A 15,267-nucleotide genomic window follows, 5' to 3' on the forward strand; every position below is an offset into this window, starting at 1 on the left:
CCCAAACACCTGAAAATAAAAACACATTGAGGGATGCAAATGTGGGAAAGGTTAAAGTTGACATTTGCTGCCGCCTGCTTTCGGTGGCAGCATGTATTAGAGACATAAAAAAATAATAAAATACACCCAAACTGTACATATTATAAGGCCGTATTTTTATCTCGGGGTTCTGGTGACACGTACAAACCACTTGAGCTTTGCTTCTGTGCTTTATATCGCCACAAGAAACCCTTGATAAAAATACAGCTTTATATTGTACAGTGGGGTATAGTTTATTTTCCCCATATATCACACCCTGTGTTTTATTTATAAACAGACCCAAAGACACTTGCACATGCAAAGCAGTTTTTTTATTGAAGTAATTCCAAGGTATCAATAATCCTGGATTAACTAAAGCACTGCCACACAATAATTTTTGGGGGGCAGCAATGGCCTTTCTAAAGAGACATCCATGAAAATATGATAAAACACATAAAAAAATCAGTATTTCCATCTTAAAATTTACGATTCCCATACTGGAAATTTTGGCTTCTGGTGGCTCGTACTCGCAGAGAACCCTGCTAAAACCACCTCAAAATTTAACTTTAATGTCTCTTGAATCCTGCCAATGGAGAGGCTACGGGAAATAAAGCTTTGGAAAACAGAGAAACATAGAAATCTGAAGGAAAACTCTAATGATAAAGGAATGTGCTGCTGATAAGGAAGCAACTATGATGAGCTTTTCAGTATTTTGCCAAATTTGGCTAATCAAGCTGCTTATCCAAAACATATAATTTGTCAGCAGAATCTCTTCACCTGCTCTACACAAAAAAAAAACAAACAAAAATATTCCCATCTTTAAGTCCAAAAAGAAAATGCAGGAGTAAGGAATTCAACAGCTGCCTGCTTTTGCACGGATCTCACTGTGCTCCTGTAACTCCTGCTCAGGTAAAAAACCATTTTATGCCCCAAAGTGGGGAGGGGGAGCTGGGCAGGGACCCCGTGCCAGGCTGGGCCACTCACTGTGAGCCAGACACTTCCTCAGGGGGAAGCTTCCACCTCACATTGGCCACGTCCCTCCCACTCCCTTATCCCTGCTTTAATGGACATTAAAAATAGAACAAAACAGGGCTGGAGATGGGAACAAAATCCATGCACAACAGGCCTGGATCGCTGTAGTCATTCTGCTGTAAAATGTAAAAACAAGAAAGGGCAGCCGAGCTGCCTCCCCCAGGACGCATCCCGCTTTTTTAATATAGTGGTGCCACCGCACATTTCACTTTGGATGCTGCATTATATTTATGTGTCACTCAAATATTTACCATTTTCCTGAATTCTGCTGGGTGCTGTGAGAGAGAGAGGGCTCGTTTCAAGCCGAGGAGCCGTGGTTGTGTGCCGGGGCTGGTGAGCAGCCCCCGCCCTGTGCCAGCTTCTCCTTCTGCAGCCTCTCGTGGCACAGCAGCCACTCCTTCATCGGCCGGCCCCCGCCGTAGTTGCCGCTGTCCCCGCTGCTGCGGATCACCCTGTGGCACGGGATGATGATGGGGATCTGCAAAACACCCCAAAAACCCGGGAGGAGCAAAGGGTGAGGCCGAGGAATGTCCGGTTTATCTCGGCTGTTTGAGGGGCCCGCGTATCGAAGGACGAGAAGAGGCTTCAGTTCTTCTTTCGGTTTTTATGTTTATTAATTGTTTATCTAAAAGATGTTCTTTCAGCCGAACAAAGATCTGCTCAGCAGTCAGCTATGGGCACACTCTCTACCCTCCCGGGCAGCCACCTATCTTTATACCCATTGTTACGTGTACAATATTTATCATTTTTCTCCAATACCATCTATTCTTATAACTCGGTGTACTCTCAGTAATAACCAATCCAAAGGTGCCACCGTGGCCAAAGAAGATGGAGGAGAAGAGGAAGAAGAAGGAGGACAGGACACACCCCAATTCCTCCATCTTATTCCTCTAAACCCCCTTGTACATAAATCCTAAACCTTGTGTTTCACTCTCTAATTAGCTAATCTTTTCGCCATTCACCCTGGTGAAGTCCTCCTATCTTCATCTTGTGTAGAGTCAAAGTGCAGCCACCAGACACTTCTAGCAACATTCCAAGACTCCCGAGCCCCCCCAAGGGTGGTCTCGGAGGCTCAGCATCTCAAGACTGAGATCTTGAGATCCGACAGAGGAAAAACAGGATGCATCCCTCAGTGATTATGGGGATGATTATGGGGATGATGATGGGGATCTGCCACAGGCTGGGCTCCATGGGCCTGGTGTCCTCCAGCCTGAATGATGCTGTGATTCCATGAGAGTGGAAATCCAGCACTGTAAAAGCCAGCAGCTGTGTGGCACTGGGCTGGCAGGGACACGGAGCTCCCACATCAGAGCACAAACAGAGCCCATCAGCACCCCTGGAGGCCACCCCAGTTCCCAGGAAAAAAATAGCCATGGACAGGAATTTTAATACATAAAAAATGATGTAAAGTCTTTAAAAGGATAAACCTGAGATATTAAATCCCATATGTAAAATATTCCCTGCAGCACCAGGTGCTGCTGCCCTGAGCCAGCTGAGCCCTCTGTGCCCAGGGTGGGGAACGAAGCCCCACAGACCCAAAATGCACATGGAGAACTCTTTAAATTGGACACTGGGATGGAATTGTTCCCTGGCAGGGTGGGCAGCCCTGGCACAGGTGCCCAGAGCAGCTGTGGCTGCCCCTGGAGCCCTGGCAGTGCCCAAGGCCAGGCTGGAGCACCTGGGACAGTGGGAGGTGTCCCTGCCATGGCTGGGGTGGGATGGAATGAATTTTAAGGTCCATTCCCACTAAAACCACTCAGGGATGCCATGATCCTCCCAGGACTAGAAGATTTCTGGGAAAAAAACAGGTTATTGAGAAGAGATCCCAGTGCCTGAGCTCCCCAGCAGATCCTCTCTGGGCTGCAGCACCTCCATGTGCACCTGGAGAAATTCTCTGGAAGACCAAGGCACTATTTATTATTTAGCAGCACGTCAATCCAAAATGGGCTGTGAATTTTTAAAACCTCCAACAGGAGAAGTTTGATTCCGACCTAACCAATTTTAAGAACTCTTTTTTTTCCTCCTCTCTGCCTTCTACTCCCTATCATTTATAACCACACTACACAGATTCTGCAAAATCAATGCCAGAAGTTACATAATGGACTGATAATGCAGAGGAGAACATAAACGTGGTTTTTTTTCATTTTTTTTTATTTTTTATTACAGGTGATTATCATAGCTGAAGTACACACCATAAAAACTGCAATCCATCATCTCTAATCACGAGTGTGTTTTGGTAACTGCATAGTAATGGCATTGCAATGGTGGGGCTGGGACAGCATCACTCACCCAAAAGGGCAGTTCTCACAAATCTGGGGATCTCCAGTCAAAAATTGTAATTTATTTCTGTGTAGACACACAGACAAATTGCACACTTCACCCTCACTTATTTTAATCCCATTTAATCACACAGTTCAAGCACTGTGGTGTATTTGAGCCTGGGATACACAAACCCCAAAGAAGCTGAACAAGCCAGACCATAAATTGAGAGGGATTTTTTTGGGGGTGTTCTTTCAGTTTACTTAACTAATTTCAATGTCTGAAATATAAAATCTTAATCTCAGCCCGCATTAAATGAGAATACACACAGGCGCTAATTGTTGATCAGTGTTTAAATAAAAAACTGCTTCCAATATCTGCTTTATTTGGAGGTGGCAATGCCACAAGTGATTAATCCATCTGTGACAGCTCCAGTGAGTACCAATAAAAGCTTTGCTCCATGCCAAGCCATCCCACTGTAGGTTTATGACTTCTTCAAAGAAATTGTTTTTTTTTTTACTTTTTTGCAAGTGTTTTTCTGGTTTGGGGTTTCTCTGCCTTTACACTCCCCGCAGTTACTGCAGGAGGCTTGGCTTGAGTGACAAAGCCATAATAATACACTGTAAAACATCTCTGAGGCTCATTTGCAATTCTTTAAAAACACACACAGTAAAGCAGCAGAGTTTGGTGGCAAGGCTATAAATCTTGGTGGAGAAAAAGCAAAAAAAGGACTTTATTTTCAGACGTGGGGTCTTGGATGATCCCTGGGTGGGAGCAGGACCTGCTCACAGCACAGGGAAGTGGGGCTGAGCTGTCACCACCCAGCAAACAGAGGGGATATGAAATTAATGCCACTTTTTCCATGGCCAAAAACAAAGAATTCCACGCTGAGATTGTCCCAACACAAGCACCCATCCGTCACCCTGCACAGCCCTGGATGTAGAAGTGGTACAAAGACCATACCAGCGCTGTAATTTAAAAATATTGAATATTGCTTCAGTTTGGCTTAATTGTGGTGACAACGTTCAGCCTACTAAAATAATTAAACCTGCTAAAATTTATTAGGGCCCTAAGGACATTTTAGAGGGAGAACTACCCTAGTCTGGAGCTTTAATGCCTCAGCTACATTTAATGTAATTTTTATCAATAACCAAGCAGCTCATAATATTATAGCACCGCTGAAATCTTCATGCTGTGAAATCTAATTCCTCTCCTCCACGAATCCATCACACGCACAGCCCCTACCTCAAACGCTATAAAACTTCCAAACCCACAGATTTGTCTCCAACAAAAAAATAATATGAAGGAGCCCTCGGATCGATGCCGGAGTCCCTCTGATTCGGGCGCCAGCTGAATATTTTCTCCAACTTCGCTTTTGTTCTTCTGGGTAGAGGCCCACAAGGGAAAGAGCTTGTTTTCACTCGCAGCCTCATCAATACCTAAATCCTGGTGAACAAGTGACACTGAGAAGCTGTAATCAATAGCTCCCTGTGCGTTTTTTCTTCTGGTCAAATGGTTCAGCACTACTGACAGCCCTGACACTCGGAACATGATGCTAAATCTTTATCAACAGCCATCTGGGTGAGTGGCAGAACAAGGCTGGGCCGGTCATTAGCGCTCCTGGCGATCTGTGAATAAACCAACTCCTCCAGAATGTGTTTGTTTAGGGAAAAAAGGTGGGGGGAAAGCTCCCTGCCCACAGGATGGATCACTCTGAGCTGCTTTTAGGGAATTTCGGTGCTCTGGCTGTTCCCAGTGCTCAGTTTGAGAGGAGGGGAACGTCCCATGGTGTGGCTGGAGCTGCTGATGTGCCTGGCTCAGGCAAAATGGGAACAGCTGAGGGATCACACTGAGACACACTCAGCAAAAACCAGACTCGTGGCTTGCTCATGTCACAGAACCCCAGACTGGCTTGGGCTGGCAGGGAGCTTAAAGATCACCCAGTTCCACCCCCTGCTTTTTCTCCACCTCTTCCCCAGCAGAAACAAATCCCGTGGTGTGACCCAGTGTGGGTCTCAGGTTATCACTGGCCATCAAAGGAAGCAAAGGATTTGGGAATGGAAATAGTAGGGAAAGGTTCATCCCCAGAGATGCTGGCACTGCCCAGGAAATAGGCACAGCCCCGAGGCTGCCAGAGCTGCAGGAGAGCTTGGACAGCACTCCCAGGGATGCCCAGGGCGGATTTTGGGGTGTCTGTGCAGGGACAGGGCTGCACTGGATGATCCTTGGGTCCCTTCCAGCCCAGGACATCCCCTGGCTCAATGGATGAACACACAGGTGCTTTGATGTGTCCATGGTGTTTCAGATCCACCCACCACAATTTTCTCACAAATGCACCACTGCTCCCTCAGTGTTCCAAACATTTTGGTTGAGTATCCATGATTTAGCTCGATGTTATATCCATGATTCGGGATGGATTGGTGCAATATCCTCAATTCAGGACAGATTGGTACTAGGATCAGGCTGTGCCCCTGGCTGGGGTGAGCCCAAGGACCAGCACAGCTGCAGAGGGCACAAACCCAGTGCAGGCAGCTCTGAGTGCTGTGATCAGACCTCTGAAGATGTCTTATTTAAGGCACACAACACTCATTTAGGATGGCCTTGGACTAATCAGCCCAACATTCTCCATTTCCCATGAGCTTCTGTGATTTCTTTTTGTTCCTCCTCTACCAGTCTAATGAGATTTTTAATTGAACTTTATGGGTTCCCTTTGAGGAGCACAGACCTCGCAATCAGTGTGAACCACAGCAAACTCTGGGAAGCCTCTCCTGTGAAAGGGGAGCCATCCCCACCCTGTCCTGGCCAGGAACTGAGGCAGCTGCTGCTGCTGCTGGCACCTCTTCCACCTTCTCGTGAAGCTGAGGGTCAGCCCAGGAATTATGTGGAGCATCCCTGCTGCAAGGGGAAACCTGTGGAATGCACTCTACCCAAACTGAAGACCAAGCTTTGATTCATAGGAGGGAGAAATGTGCTGGTATCTGCTATCTTGGGTAAAATAACAAAGGTGACTTTGTGATTTTACCCAAGTGTTTGAGGGACAATGTGATGCCCAGCTCAGGGTTATTCCAAAGGGCCCTTTTCCCTGGTACTGCCACCCTCACTCAATCAGATTATCACAAATCCATCCTCCGCCACACCAGGTTGCTCCAATCCCCATCCAAGCCTTGAGCACTTCCAGGAATGAGTGTGGGGTTTGGATGAGGGTTTAGACCCTGAGTAGCTCTTGAGCAATCTCTGACCTCTCGTGTTTTATCCCACTGGTCCTCTCAGTATTTTCTTTAATCAGATTTCTACGAGGCTGCAAGGTGGAGTTGCAAATTGGGTCAGAAAATCTGTTTTCGCAAGAGTTGACGGCTTTATACACAGAAATAACAAAGGTGAGGGGTTTTTTTTTTTTTTGCAGTGCCACATTTTATCTTTATCTCTCACCTCATGCATAAAATCCCTGCGTACTGCACACAGCCAGCCTGCACACGATGGCTCACAGGCGAAGGACCAGGAGACATTTCTGGGGGAAATATCAGGAGCACTGAGCAGTTGCTCACACTCAGGGGCAAAAGGATGATGTGTGTGTGTGTGTTTGCATGTGGAATAGGGATGGAATTTCAGACTACCTCCAGGAGATGAGCAGTGGCAAAATTGTGGTTTGCGATGGGCAGGACTCTCATTACAGCACTGATTTTTTTTTTTTTTTTAATCATCAGCTTTCTATGATGAAATATTGAGGTGGTATTATATTAATACAGCTCTTTTTCCCTACAGCTATACATTATTATCTATAACCATAGCTTAAAAATTTTCTGCTGGGGACATAAACCACTGCAGCCACGGTATGGGCTGGGAAATGGCAATAATAACTAGGACCCCATTTAAAAAAATTGCAGGAGCTTTGCTGTATATTTTCAGAACTATTTTCATCCTTCCTCACAGGGGAAAAAGCAGGAATTTTCACACCACAACCTGCTGTTACTGCTACTTTGGATGCTGCTGCTCCACTGCAGCCTGAGGGCAAAGCTGGGTACATTTCTAGGCGATGGCAATTACATCTCCTTTTGCACAACACTGGATTGTTATTCTTTGAGAGCTGTTTCCTGCAGGTTTGCATTGGATTGCCTTATCTTAATGTACACCAGATTATATTGGAAAGCATTCCATCATATTAAAATAGTTTGTATTGTCAAGTACAATGCGGGCTATTGACAAAACACTGCTCACAGGAGCTGCTTCACAGGGACAGCTGATGGATGCTGCAAACAACAGGGTGGGCTCAAAGCTTAACCCACATGGAACTGTGTGGGTCCTCCTGGCTGGGTGCTGCCTGTGGGGAACTGTGGAATGGGATGGGCTCTGAGGTCCCTTCCAACTCAAATTGTTCTGGGGTTCTGTGGCTCTGTGGGTTTAGGGACTGAACTGCTCCTCAAACAGTGCAGGCACATCCAGCTGAGCCCCCAAACCCTCCGAGCCAGGGTGGGGCTGATCCCAACCCATACAGCACCCACTGAGCACCCCAGCAGCTGCACACACCCACCCAGGTGACTCAGGGGCATAAACACACTGCAAAGCTCAACCCAGACAAAGAAAAGGGAAAACAGACACAGATCATTTAGCATAGGAACATTCTTTCTCCAAATCCACAGGCTGAACCAGGAGTGCTGCTCCCTCCAACTGGTTCAAATTCAGGCAACTCACCTCCAGAATCCCAGAATGGTTTGGGTTGGAAGGGACCTTAAACTCATCCCATTCCACCCCTGCCGTGGGCAGGGATACCTTCCATTGTCCCAGGGTGCTCCTGGCCTTGTTTCCAGAATTGTATTTATGCCAGAGTGGATGGCTTTAACACAACCAAAAGCATTCATACTCTGCCAACTTAAGCCCATGTGGAAGATAATAAGACCTCCCCAGCCTAAGAATACACAAAGAAGTTTGAGAATAACAAACTGTGCAGAGGCTGGTGAGTAACAGGAGTGTTCCTCCTCCCAACCTAACCCAACCCAACCCAACCCAACCGCATAAATGGTAGGGAATAAATCACACCCACCTGCGCTGTGCATTATTGCCGATTAACAACACCTACCGGCCTTACTCCTCGTGGCAGCCCAGTTTTCAGAGCAGGTGAATTTAACCCCTCGGAGCCCTCCAAACCAGCCTGTCCCAGCAGCTGTGCCCTGCACTCACCGGGTTGCTCCTCATGGCTCCCCCCACGGCGCGCGCTGCTCGCCCGTTGCCAGCAAGATCCGCCAGCTGCTTGTAGGAAACTGCCTCCCCAAACTTGACATCGTTCAGCAGCGTCCACAGCACCTGCCTGGTGAAGGAATCTGCAAGGCAGAGGGAGAGAGCACTGCTGCACTGGAGAAATTAGGATGGAACAGTCAAAAACCCCAACGCAAAGCCAGGCTCGATGGCAGGTTTGTAAACTGGAACAGCCCCGTGCACTGGACTGTTCTGTGCCCTGTATGACTACATTTAAATACATTATTATTGCAGAGAGTGCTTGGAGTAACAACAGCCAAAAACCCAATGCAAAGCCAGGCTCGGTGGCAATTTTGTAATTTAAACTGGAACAGCCCCATGCACCGTCCTGTTTTGTGCCCTGTATGACTACAGTTAAATACATGATTATTGCAGACAGTGCTTGGAGTAGCTGATCACTATAAAAAAAAGGATTTAAGGCTTTGATTTTCCTATATTTTTAATTTGCTTCGAGTACAATTATCCTGTTAGCTGGTACAATGTGGCTTTTCCCATTAAATTGGCGGAGTATAAATTAGCATAGAGTCAAATTAAAAGGGAAGGAATAAGTGGCTGTACCTCTCTGACAAAGGCCTGGCATCTCCAGCTAATTTCCAACTTCAGCTGGGACGTGCCAGGGACGCCCTAGAGCCAGCAAACTCTGAATTATCCTGGCTGACTGCATTTCATAGTGGGGACCCCCGAGCTACTGCTCAGCACTGCACACGCTGCCAAGTGTAAGGACTGGCTGTGACCTTGAATGTCCTGCACATCCTTAATGATGCAGGGGGGGAAAAAAATATATAATGTATCGGCCATTATTTTAATTTTAATTCGGCAGCAAATTGCTTTAAGTGTTCCAATTGCTGGAATAATGAATAAGCAAATGCATTAGGAGAGGCTTTCTTTGGCATCTCAGGGTGTCACCCAGCCCAGGGTTGTTTCAAGGAAGGAAAAGGGATGGTCCTGTTTGGATTTGAGTTGGGTCGGACACCTCTGGCTCCTCCAAAGCACTTGGAAAAGCTCTGAGGATCTCACTTTTGGATAACTTACAGAGAGGAGTGAGCTGGTGACTGAAAAAGGGGAAAAAAAGGGAGAAGAGACCCCTTCCCCCAGCTGAGAGCCTCAACCTCCCGCTCTGGCAAAGAAACAAACTGATTAAAAACATTTTCTTTCTTTAGTTGTCAAAAAAGACATTGAGTACTTTCCGTAGGAAGGTAAAGAAATGTGATTTTGTTCTTAAAGGAAACCCATACGGCGTTATGTGTGTGTTAAATAATAAAAATCACTTCTTAACTGAAGGGAATGATAATCACTTCATTGAAAAAATCTGTTTAGTCTTTATTATAACATTAAGCAAATTAAACATCAGCATAATCCAGGTGATACGAGAAAAGGGTCATCAAAGAAATTAACTTTGTTGTTCATTAATTTACATGGATTAGTAGAGGGCAAAGAGATAGCAAATCTGCTCTAGTTTTTTATGATATAATTTCAAACTGTACACCATTTGTGGCAGTAGGGTGACTTTGGGGTTAATCAGACTGATTTGTCCTTTTAATTGCTTTCTATTCAAAGAAAATTCATTAGATAATGTTCTCTTCAAAATTCATGAATCAATTTAACTGAAGAAACCACATTAACAGCTTTGGGTTCATTAGCACAAGCAGTTGTGTTACTGGCTGATTGCTACCAGGGTTTCCTTAGGCAAACAGATTTTGTTTACTGTGATTCCTTCAGAAGGGTTTATTCCAAATCAAACTGGTCCTTATTATTTTCTTAACCTGTTTAATCCGGCAGGATTAGCTTTAACCCCCCTCCTCAGGGGTCTTGGGGAGTCACTGCCCCATGGCATCTTTTAAATGACCAGAAAATCCCTTTTTTTGCCCTCAGTTTTGGCAGGTTGGGGTGGGATGGACCTGAAACTTTGGGAACCTGTTGGAATCAGGGAGAAAATGGAGCAGAGTGCAGCTGGACAGGGACACAGATCAGATATCCCCCTGCCAGGGCCACCAGGCATTTTCCATGGGAGCAACCCATGCCTCTGCTCCCACACAAAACACTCGTGGAGGGTTCAGAAGAATGTGAAATATTTAGAGATCACGCACATCATTTTGGAAACGTATCTGAAAACTCCATTTCATCCTGCGGGGAGCAAAGGCGTTAATTAGTGTAAGAAGCTCCAAGAGGCAGTGCCAAATCCTGTTATTGAACTGGCTGCAAGTGTGAGTGCCCGGGAGCACAACCTGCACTCATTTTAAGAGTTTAAGGGTTCAGAATATAATAGTATACATAAAGCAAGATGGAGGTTTTAGGGTGGAGGCCGGTCCTTCTTCTTCACCTTCTTCCCCATGGGTTTGGGTGGTTTTGTGAAATTGGATAAAGAAGTCCACATTGCAGATCACAGGTAGTTGGTTATTAAGTTTAAAGTAAAAATAATTTAGGTGCCATTTCTTAATTGGACAGTTTATCCTTAAAAGGCCTTGTAGAGAGAGAGACAGGGCTCCATTTTTAGTTTGTTATTGAAGTGCTGTGGAAGTCAGGGTTTGTGAGACTGTGCCAGAGATAAAAACTGATAAACATCTGAGTCCCAACAAGAAATACCCTCTCACACATTTAATCCCGACTTTGGCAGAAGAAAGAGAAGTATGAATTGACATTAGTGGTGATCCTGTGTGAGGAGGACACTGAAGGATTGGGACCTCCCTGAAGAACAAAGAAGATAAAACTCGGCCCCATCCCATCCCCTCCCCACTCTCACAGGGAAGGATATTTCCAGATAAATTCCCCTGAACCTGTTGTTAATGCCTAAATGCTCAGAGGTCCCTCCCACTGGGCCTTAATTCTCCATACAAACATGTGAAATCCATGGGGATAATGGAGAGAAAATCAATTTTACTTGAACACCAGCTGTATCATAACTTTTAACGGTGTAACTGAAGGTGGGAATTAGTCCAAAGAAGTAAAATCATACACTTCTAACTAATAATCATGGAATTATGGAATGGTCTGGGTTGGAAGGGACCTTAAAAATCACTTTATACCACCCCCTTGCCATGGGCAGGGACACCTTCCACTAAATAATATCTATTATATCTTATTTATCTATATATATATGTTTGTATGTAATCTCAAACAAGAATTTTTGGGGTTGGTGAGGGGCTCAGTCCCTCAGGATTCAGGATGGATGAGGGAAGAGCAGAGGGACCAGTGCCAGCCCCTTCCTGTCCCCTCTATACCCCACAGCCTGATTTTCCACCCTTTTTAATCTCTTTGATTAAGAGGAACTAAAGACAGACTGGTTTTTCCTTCCCCTCAACCCTGATTGCTGGGAGTGTTAGTTTTTGTTTGTTGGGCATGTTAGTTTTTGTTTGTCATGTTGGTTTATTTTTGTCGTTATTTTCCCCCCTGCTTTTCTTTTTGTTTGTTTGTTTTTCCCCCAGAGTTTTGCAAATGCAAAGAACAGTTATAAACACTTGCTCCTCCTCGGCAGCTTTTTCACAGCCTGCCTGGGGTACTGCACAGACAACTTTTCTTGTTGTTTTTTTCACTCATTGGTTCTCACTGTTATTACTATTAGAAAAAAAAACAAAAAAAACCAAAAAAAACCCAAAAAAAACCCAAAACATTCAGCACAACAGCTGAAAAATACCCAAATCTGTTCGGAAAACAGCAGCTCCCACTGCAGCAGCAGTTCCCACCTGAGCCACAGAACTCAAACTGGCTCTTCCTGACAACAAATGGTGTAAACCATTACTCCAAGCAAGAGAGTACAATTTTAGCAATTTTGAGACTTCCTTATTATAAAAGCCATGTTAAACCTGTCACCTACCACAGACTGTAGCAATTTAATAATTTGTTTAATTTAAATGTTTTGCCGTTTTTATGAGGCTGCCCCTGGATCCCTGGCAGTGCCCAAGGCAATGTAGGACAGGGCTTGGAGCAGCCTGGGACAGTGGAAGGTGTCAGCCCATGGCAGGGGTGGCACTGGGTGGGCTTTGAGGTCCTTTCCAGCCCAAATCAGGCTGTGACTCCATCAAATATCTCAAATACCAGGCACTTTTATTAAGATTTTATGTATTGCCTGTGCATGCATGTTTGCAAGACATTATACAATGAAACAGAAACATGACTATAATGTAGAAACTTGCTGTCTGTCTGCACCACTTCAGTGAGAAATGGACCAAAATGCTTTCTTTTAACACCTTCAACATCCAGGCTGGCTCACACTGAGTGTGGGCTGCATTAAAACCCAATTAATGGGAGCTGTTCCCGATCCCTGCTTTAACACAGTTTTACACGCGGCTCCCTTCAGATTTCTGAGGGGGTTGTGGGGCCAAATTCTATCCTTAGAAGCAAGGAACTCTCCCTGGAGCTCATCCAGCAGTATTTCTGCAGTTAAACTCCCTGCAAGTCAGGGGGTGTTTTATTCCAGCAGAAACTGATATTCTGACCCATTTTTTACACAATACCTCGAGAGCAGCTCACTAAACTTGCAGGAGCAGGTGGAATTTTAGAGCTGATGGAAATGAGCAGTTGGAAGCTCAGCAGTGGCCCTTGGAACTCCCCAGATTCCCACTTCCAACCCCAAACTTCCACACTCCAAACTTCCAACCCCAAACTTTCAGCCCCAAACTTCCAACCCCAAACTTCCAACTCCAAGCTTCCAACCCCAAACTTCTGAGCCCAAACTTCCAGCCCCAAACTTCCAACTCCAGATTTCCAACCCCAAACTTCCACACTCCAAACTTCCAACCCCAAACTTCCAACCCCAAACTTCCAACCCCAAACTTCCAACCCAAACTTCCAACCCCAAACTTCCAACTCCAGATTTCCAACCCCAAACTTCCACACTCCAAACTTCCAAACCCAAACTTCCAACCCCAAACTTCCAAAACCCAAAACTCCCAACCCCAAACTCCCAACCCCAAACTTCCAACCCCAAACTTCCAACCCCAAACTTCCAACCCCAAACTTCCAACTCCAAGCTTCCAACCCCAAACTTCTGAGCCCAAACTTCCAGCCCCAAACTTCCAACCCCAAACTTCCAAAACCCAAACTTCCAACCCCAAACTTCCAACTCCAAATTTCCAACCCCAAACTTCCAACCCCAAACTTCCAACCCCAAACTTCCAACCCCAAACTTCCAACCCCAAACTTCCAACCCCAAACTTCCAAAACCCAAACTTCCAACCCCAAACTTCCAACCCCAAACTTCCAACGCCAAACTTCCAACCCCAAACTTCTAACCCCAAACTTCCAAACCCAAACTTCCAACCCCAAACTTCTAACCCCAAACTCCCAACCCCAAAACTCCCAGCCCCAAATTTCCAGCCCCAAATTTCCCACCCCAAACTCCCAACCCCAAACCTCCAGCCCCAAACTTCCACCCCAAACTTCCAACCCAAACTTCCAGTCCCAAACTTCCAAACCCCAAACTCCAACCCAAAACTCCAACCCCCAAAACTCCAAACCCAAACTTCCAACCCCAAACTTCCAACCCCAAACTTCCAACCCCAAACTTCCAACCCCAAACTTCCAGCCCCAAACCCAAACAAGGCTTTACTCAAACCATGACTCCCTCAGCACCAGCAGCTCCATCCCAGCTGAATGTTCAGGCTTGGAAAGCCAGGACAGCCCTGGCCAGGCTGGGCTTGGATTTGGGATTGCAGAGCCCTGGCCCAGTCCCTGCTGGGTGTCCCAGCAGCCCTGGCAGTGCTTGGTGAGGCTCTGAGCAGCAGGGCTGGGGTTCCATCCAGGAGCCACCTGATTCTCCTGAGCTGAGATTGCTCCAGGAGAGGACAGCAAACGCTCTGCATGAAGAGACAGAGCAAACATCATCCTCTTCCCAGCCAACAAACTGTGGCAGCCAGGGTTTGTGCCGCAGAGGGGATGGGGAGAAGCATAAAATTGATTTATTTTTCTCCAGCATCAGTTTTATGCCGATTCCTGAGTAGCCACCCCGTTTTCCTGCACTGAGATTTCCCTCAGGGATCTGGAGCCTCCTCCTTGGCATTCTGTCCCCCTGCACCACTCTCCTGAGACCCCACCTGCAGGGCTGCATTCAGCAATGTCACCCAACAGGAGGAGGGCATGGAGTGAGTCCAAAGGAGGCCATGGAGATGCTCCAAGGGCTGGAGCCCCTCTGGAGCCAGGCTGGGAGTCTCCAGCTCCAGTGAGACACTTCCAGTGCCTAAAGAGGCATCAGGAGAGCTGGAGAGGGACTGGGGACAAGGGATGGGGAGTCAGGACACAGGGAACGGCCTCAGGCTGCACCAGGAGAGGTTTAGGTTGGAGATTAGGGAAAATTTCTCACCCAAAGGGCTGCCCAGCCCTGGCACAGCTGGATTCCCCATCCCTGGGGGAATTTCACAGCCCTGTGGATGTGGCACTTGGGGACATGGGCAGTGCTGGCCTGGGAGTGGTTTGACTCGATGAGAGAGAACTTTTCCAACCTGAACAATTCTGTGATTCCATTCTCCATCTGCATGTATCCCACAGCAGAGCTGCCCGATGCCACCACTGCTGCTGGAGACACAACACCTCTGAATTTTTCATCTGCAGACCACCCCAGTGAACATCCAAACCACAAAAACCCCTCCAGCTTCCATTCCCACCTCTCAGCCACTGAGCAGCCTGAAGCAAACAGGTTCCAGGAGGAGCCAAGGCCAGACCTGCTCACTGGAGGCACACAAGAAGCTTAGTCAGGCTCAGCTTTACTCCCCTCTC

The 15,267-nt window shown here is 46.5% G+C and overlaps 1 protein-coding gene across 1 annotated transcript in view; it reads right to left on the reverse strand.

The window, feature by feature from the left end:
- Positions 1-335: 335 nt before the first annotated feature.
- Positions 336-15,267, reverse strand: part of MGMT (O-6-methylguanine-DNA methyltransferase) — a 141,826-nt gene continuing 126,894 nt past the window's right edge. Inside the window, exons 5-6 of the mRNA XM_064716516.1 lie at positions 8,485-8,624; positions 336-1,528 (exon numbers count right to left, since the gene is read on the reverse strand). Coding sequence (XP_064572586.1) covers positions 1,349-1,528; positions 8,485-8,624 — 320 coding nt within the window. The 3' untranslated portion in view covers positions 336-1,348. The remainder of the gene's footprint in view (positions 1,529-8,484; positions 8,625-15,267) is intronic.

Source organism: Zonotrichia leucophrys, chromosome 6 (assembly GCF_028769735.1).
Source record: "Zonotrichia leucophrys gambelii isolate GWCS_2022_RI chromosome 6, RI_Zleu_2.0, whole genome shotgun sequence".
NCBI lineage: Eukaryota > Metazoa > Chordata > Aves > Passeriformes > Passerellidae > Zonotrichia > Zonotrichia leucophrys.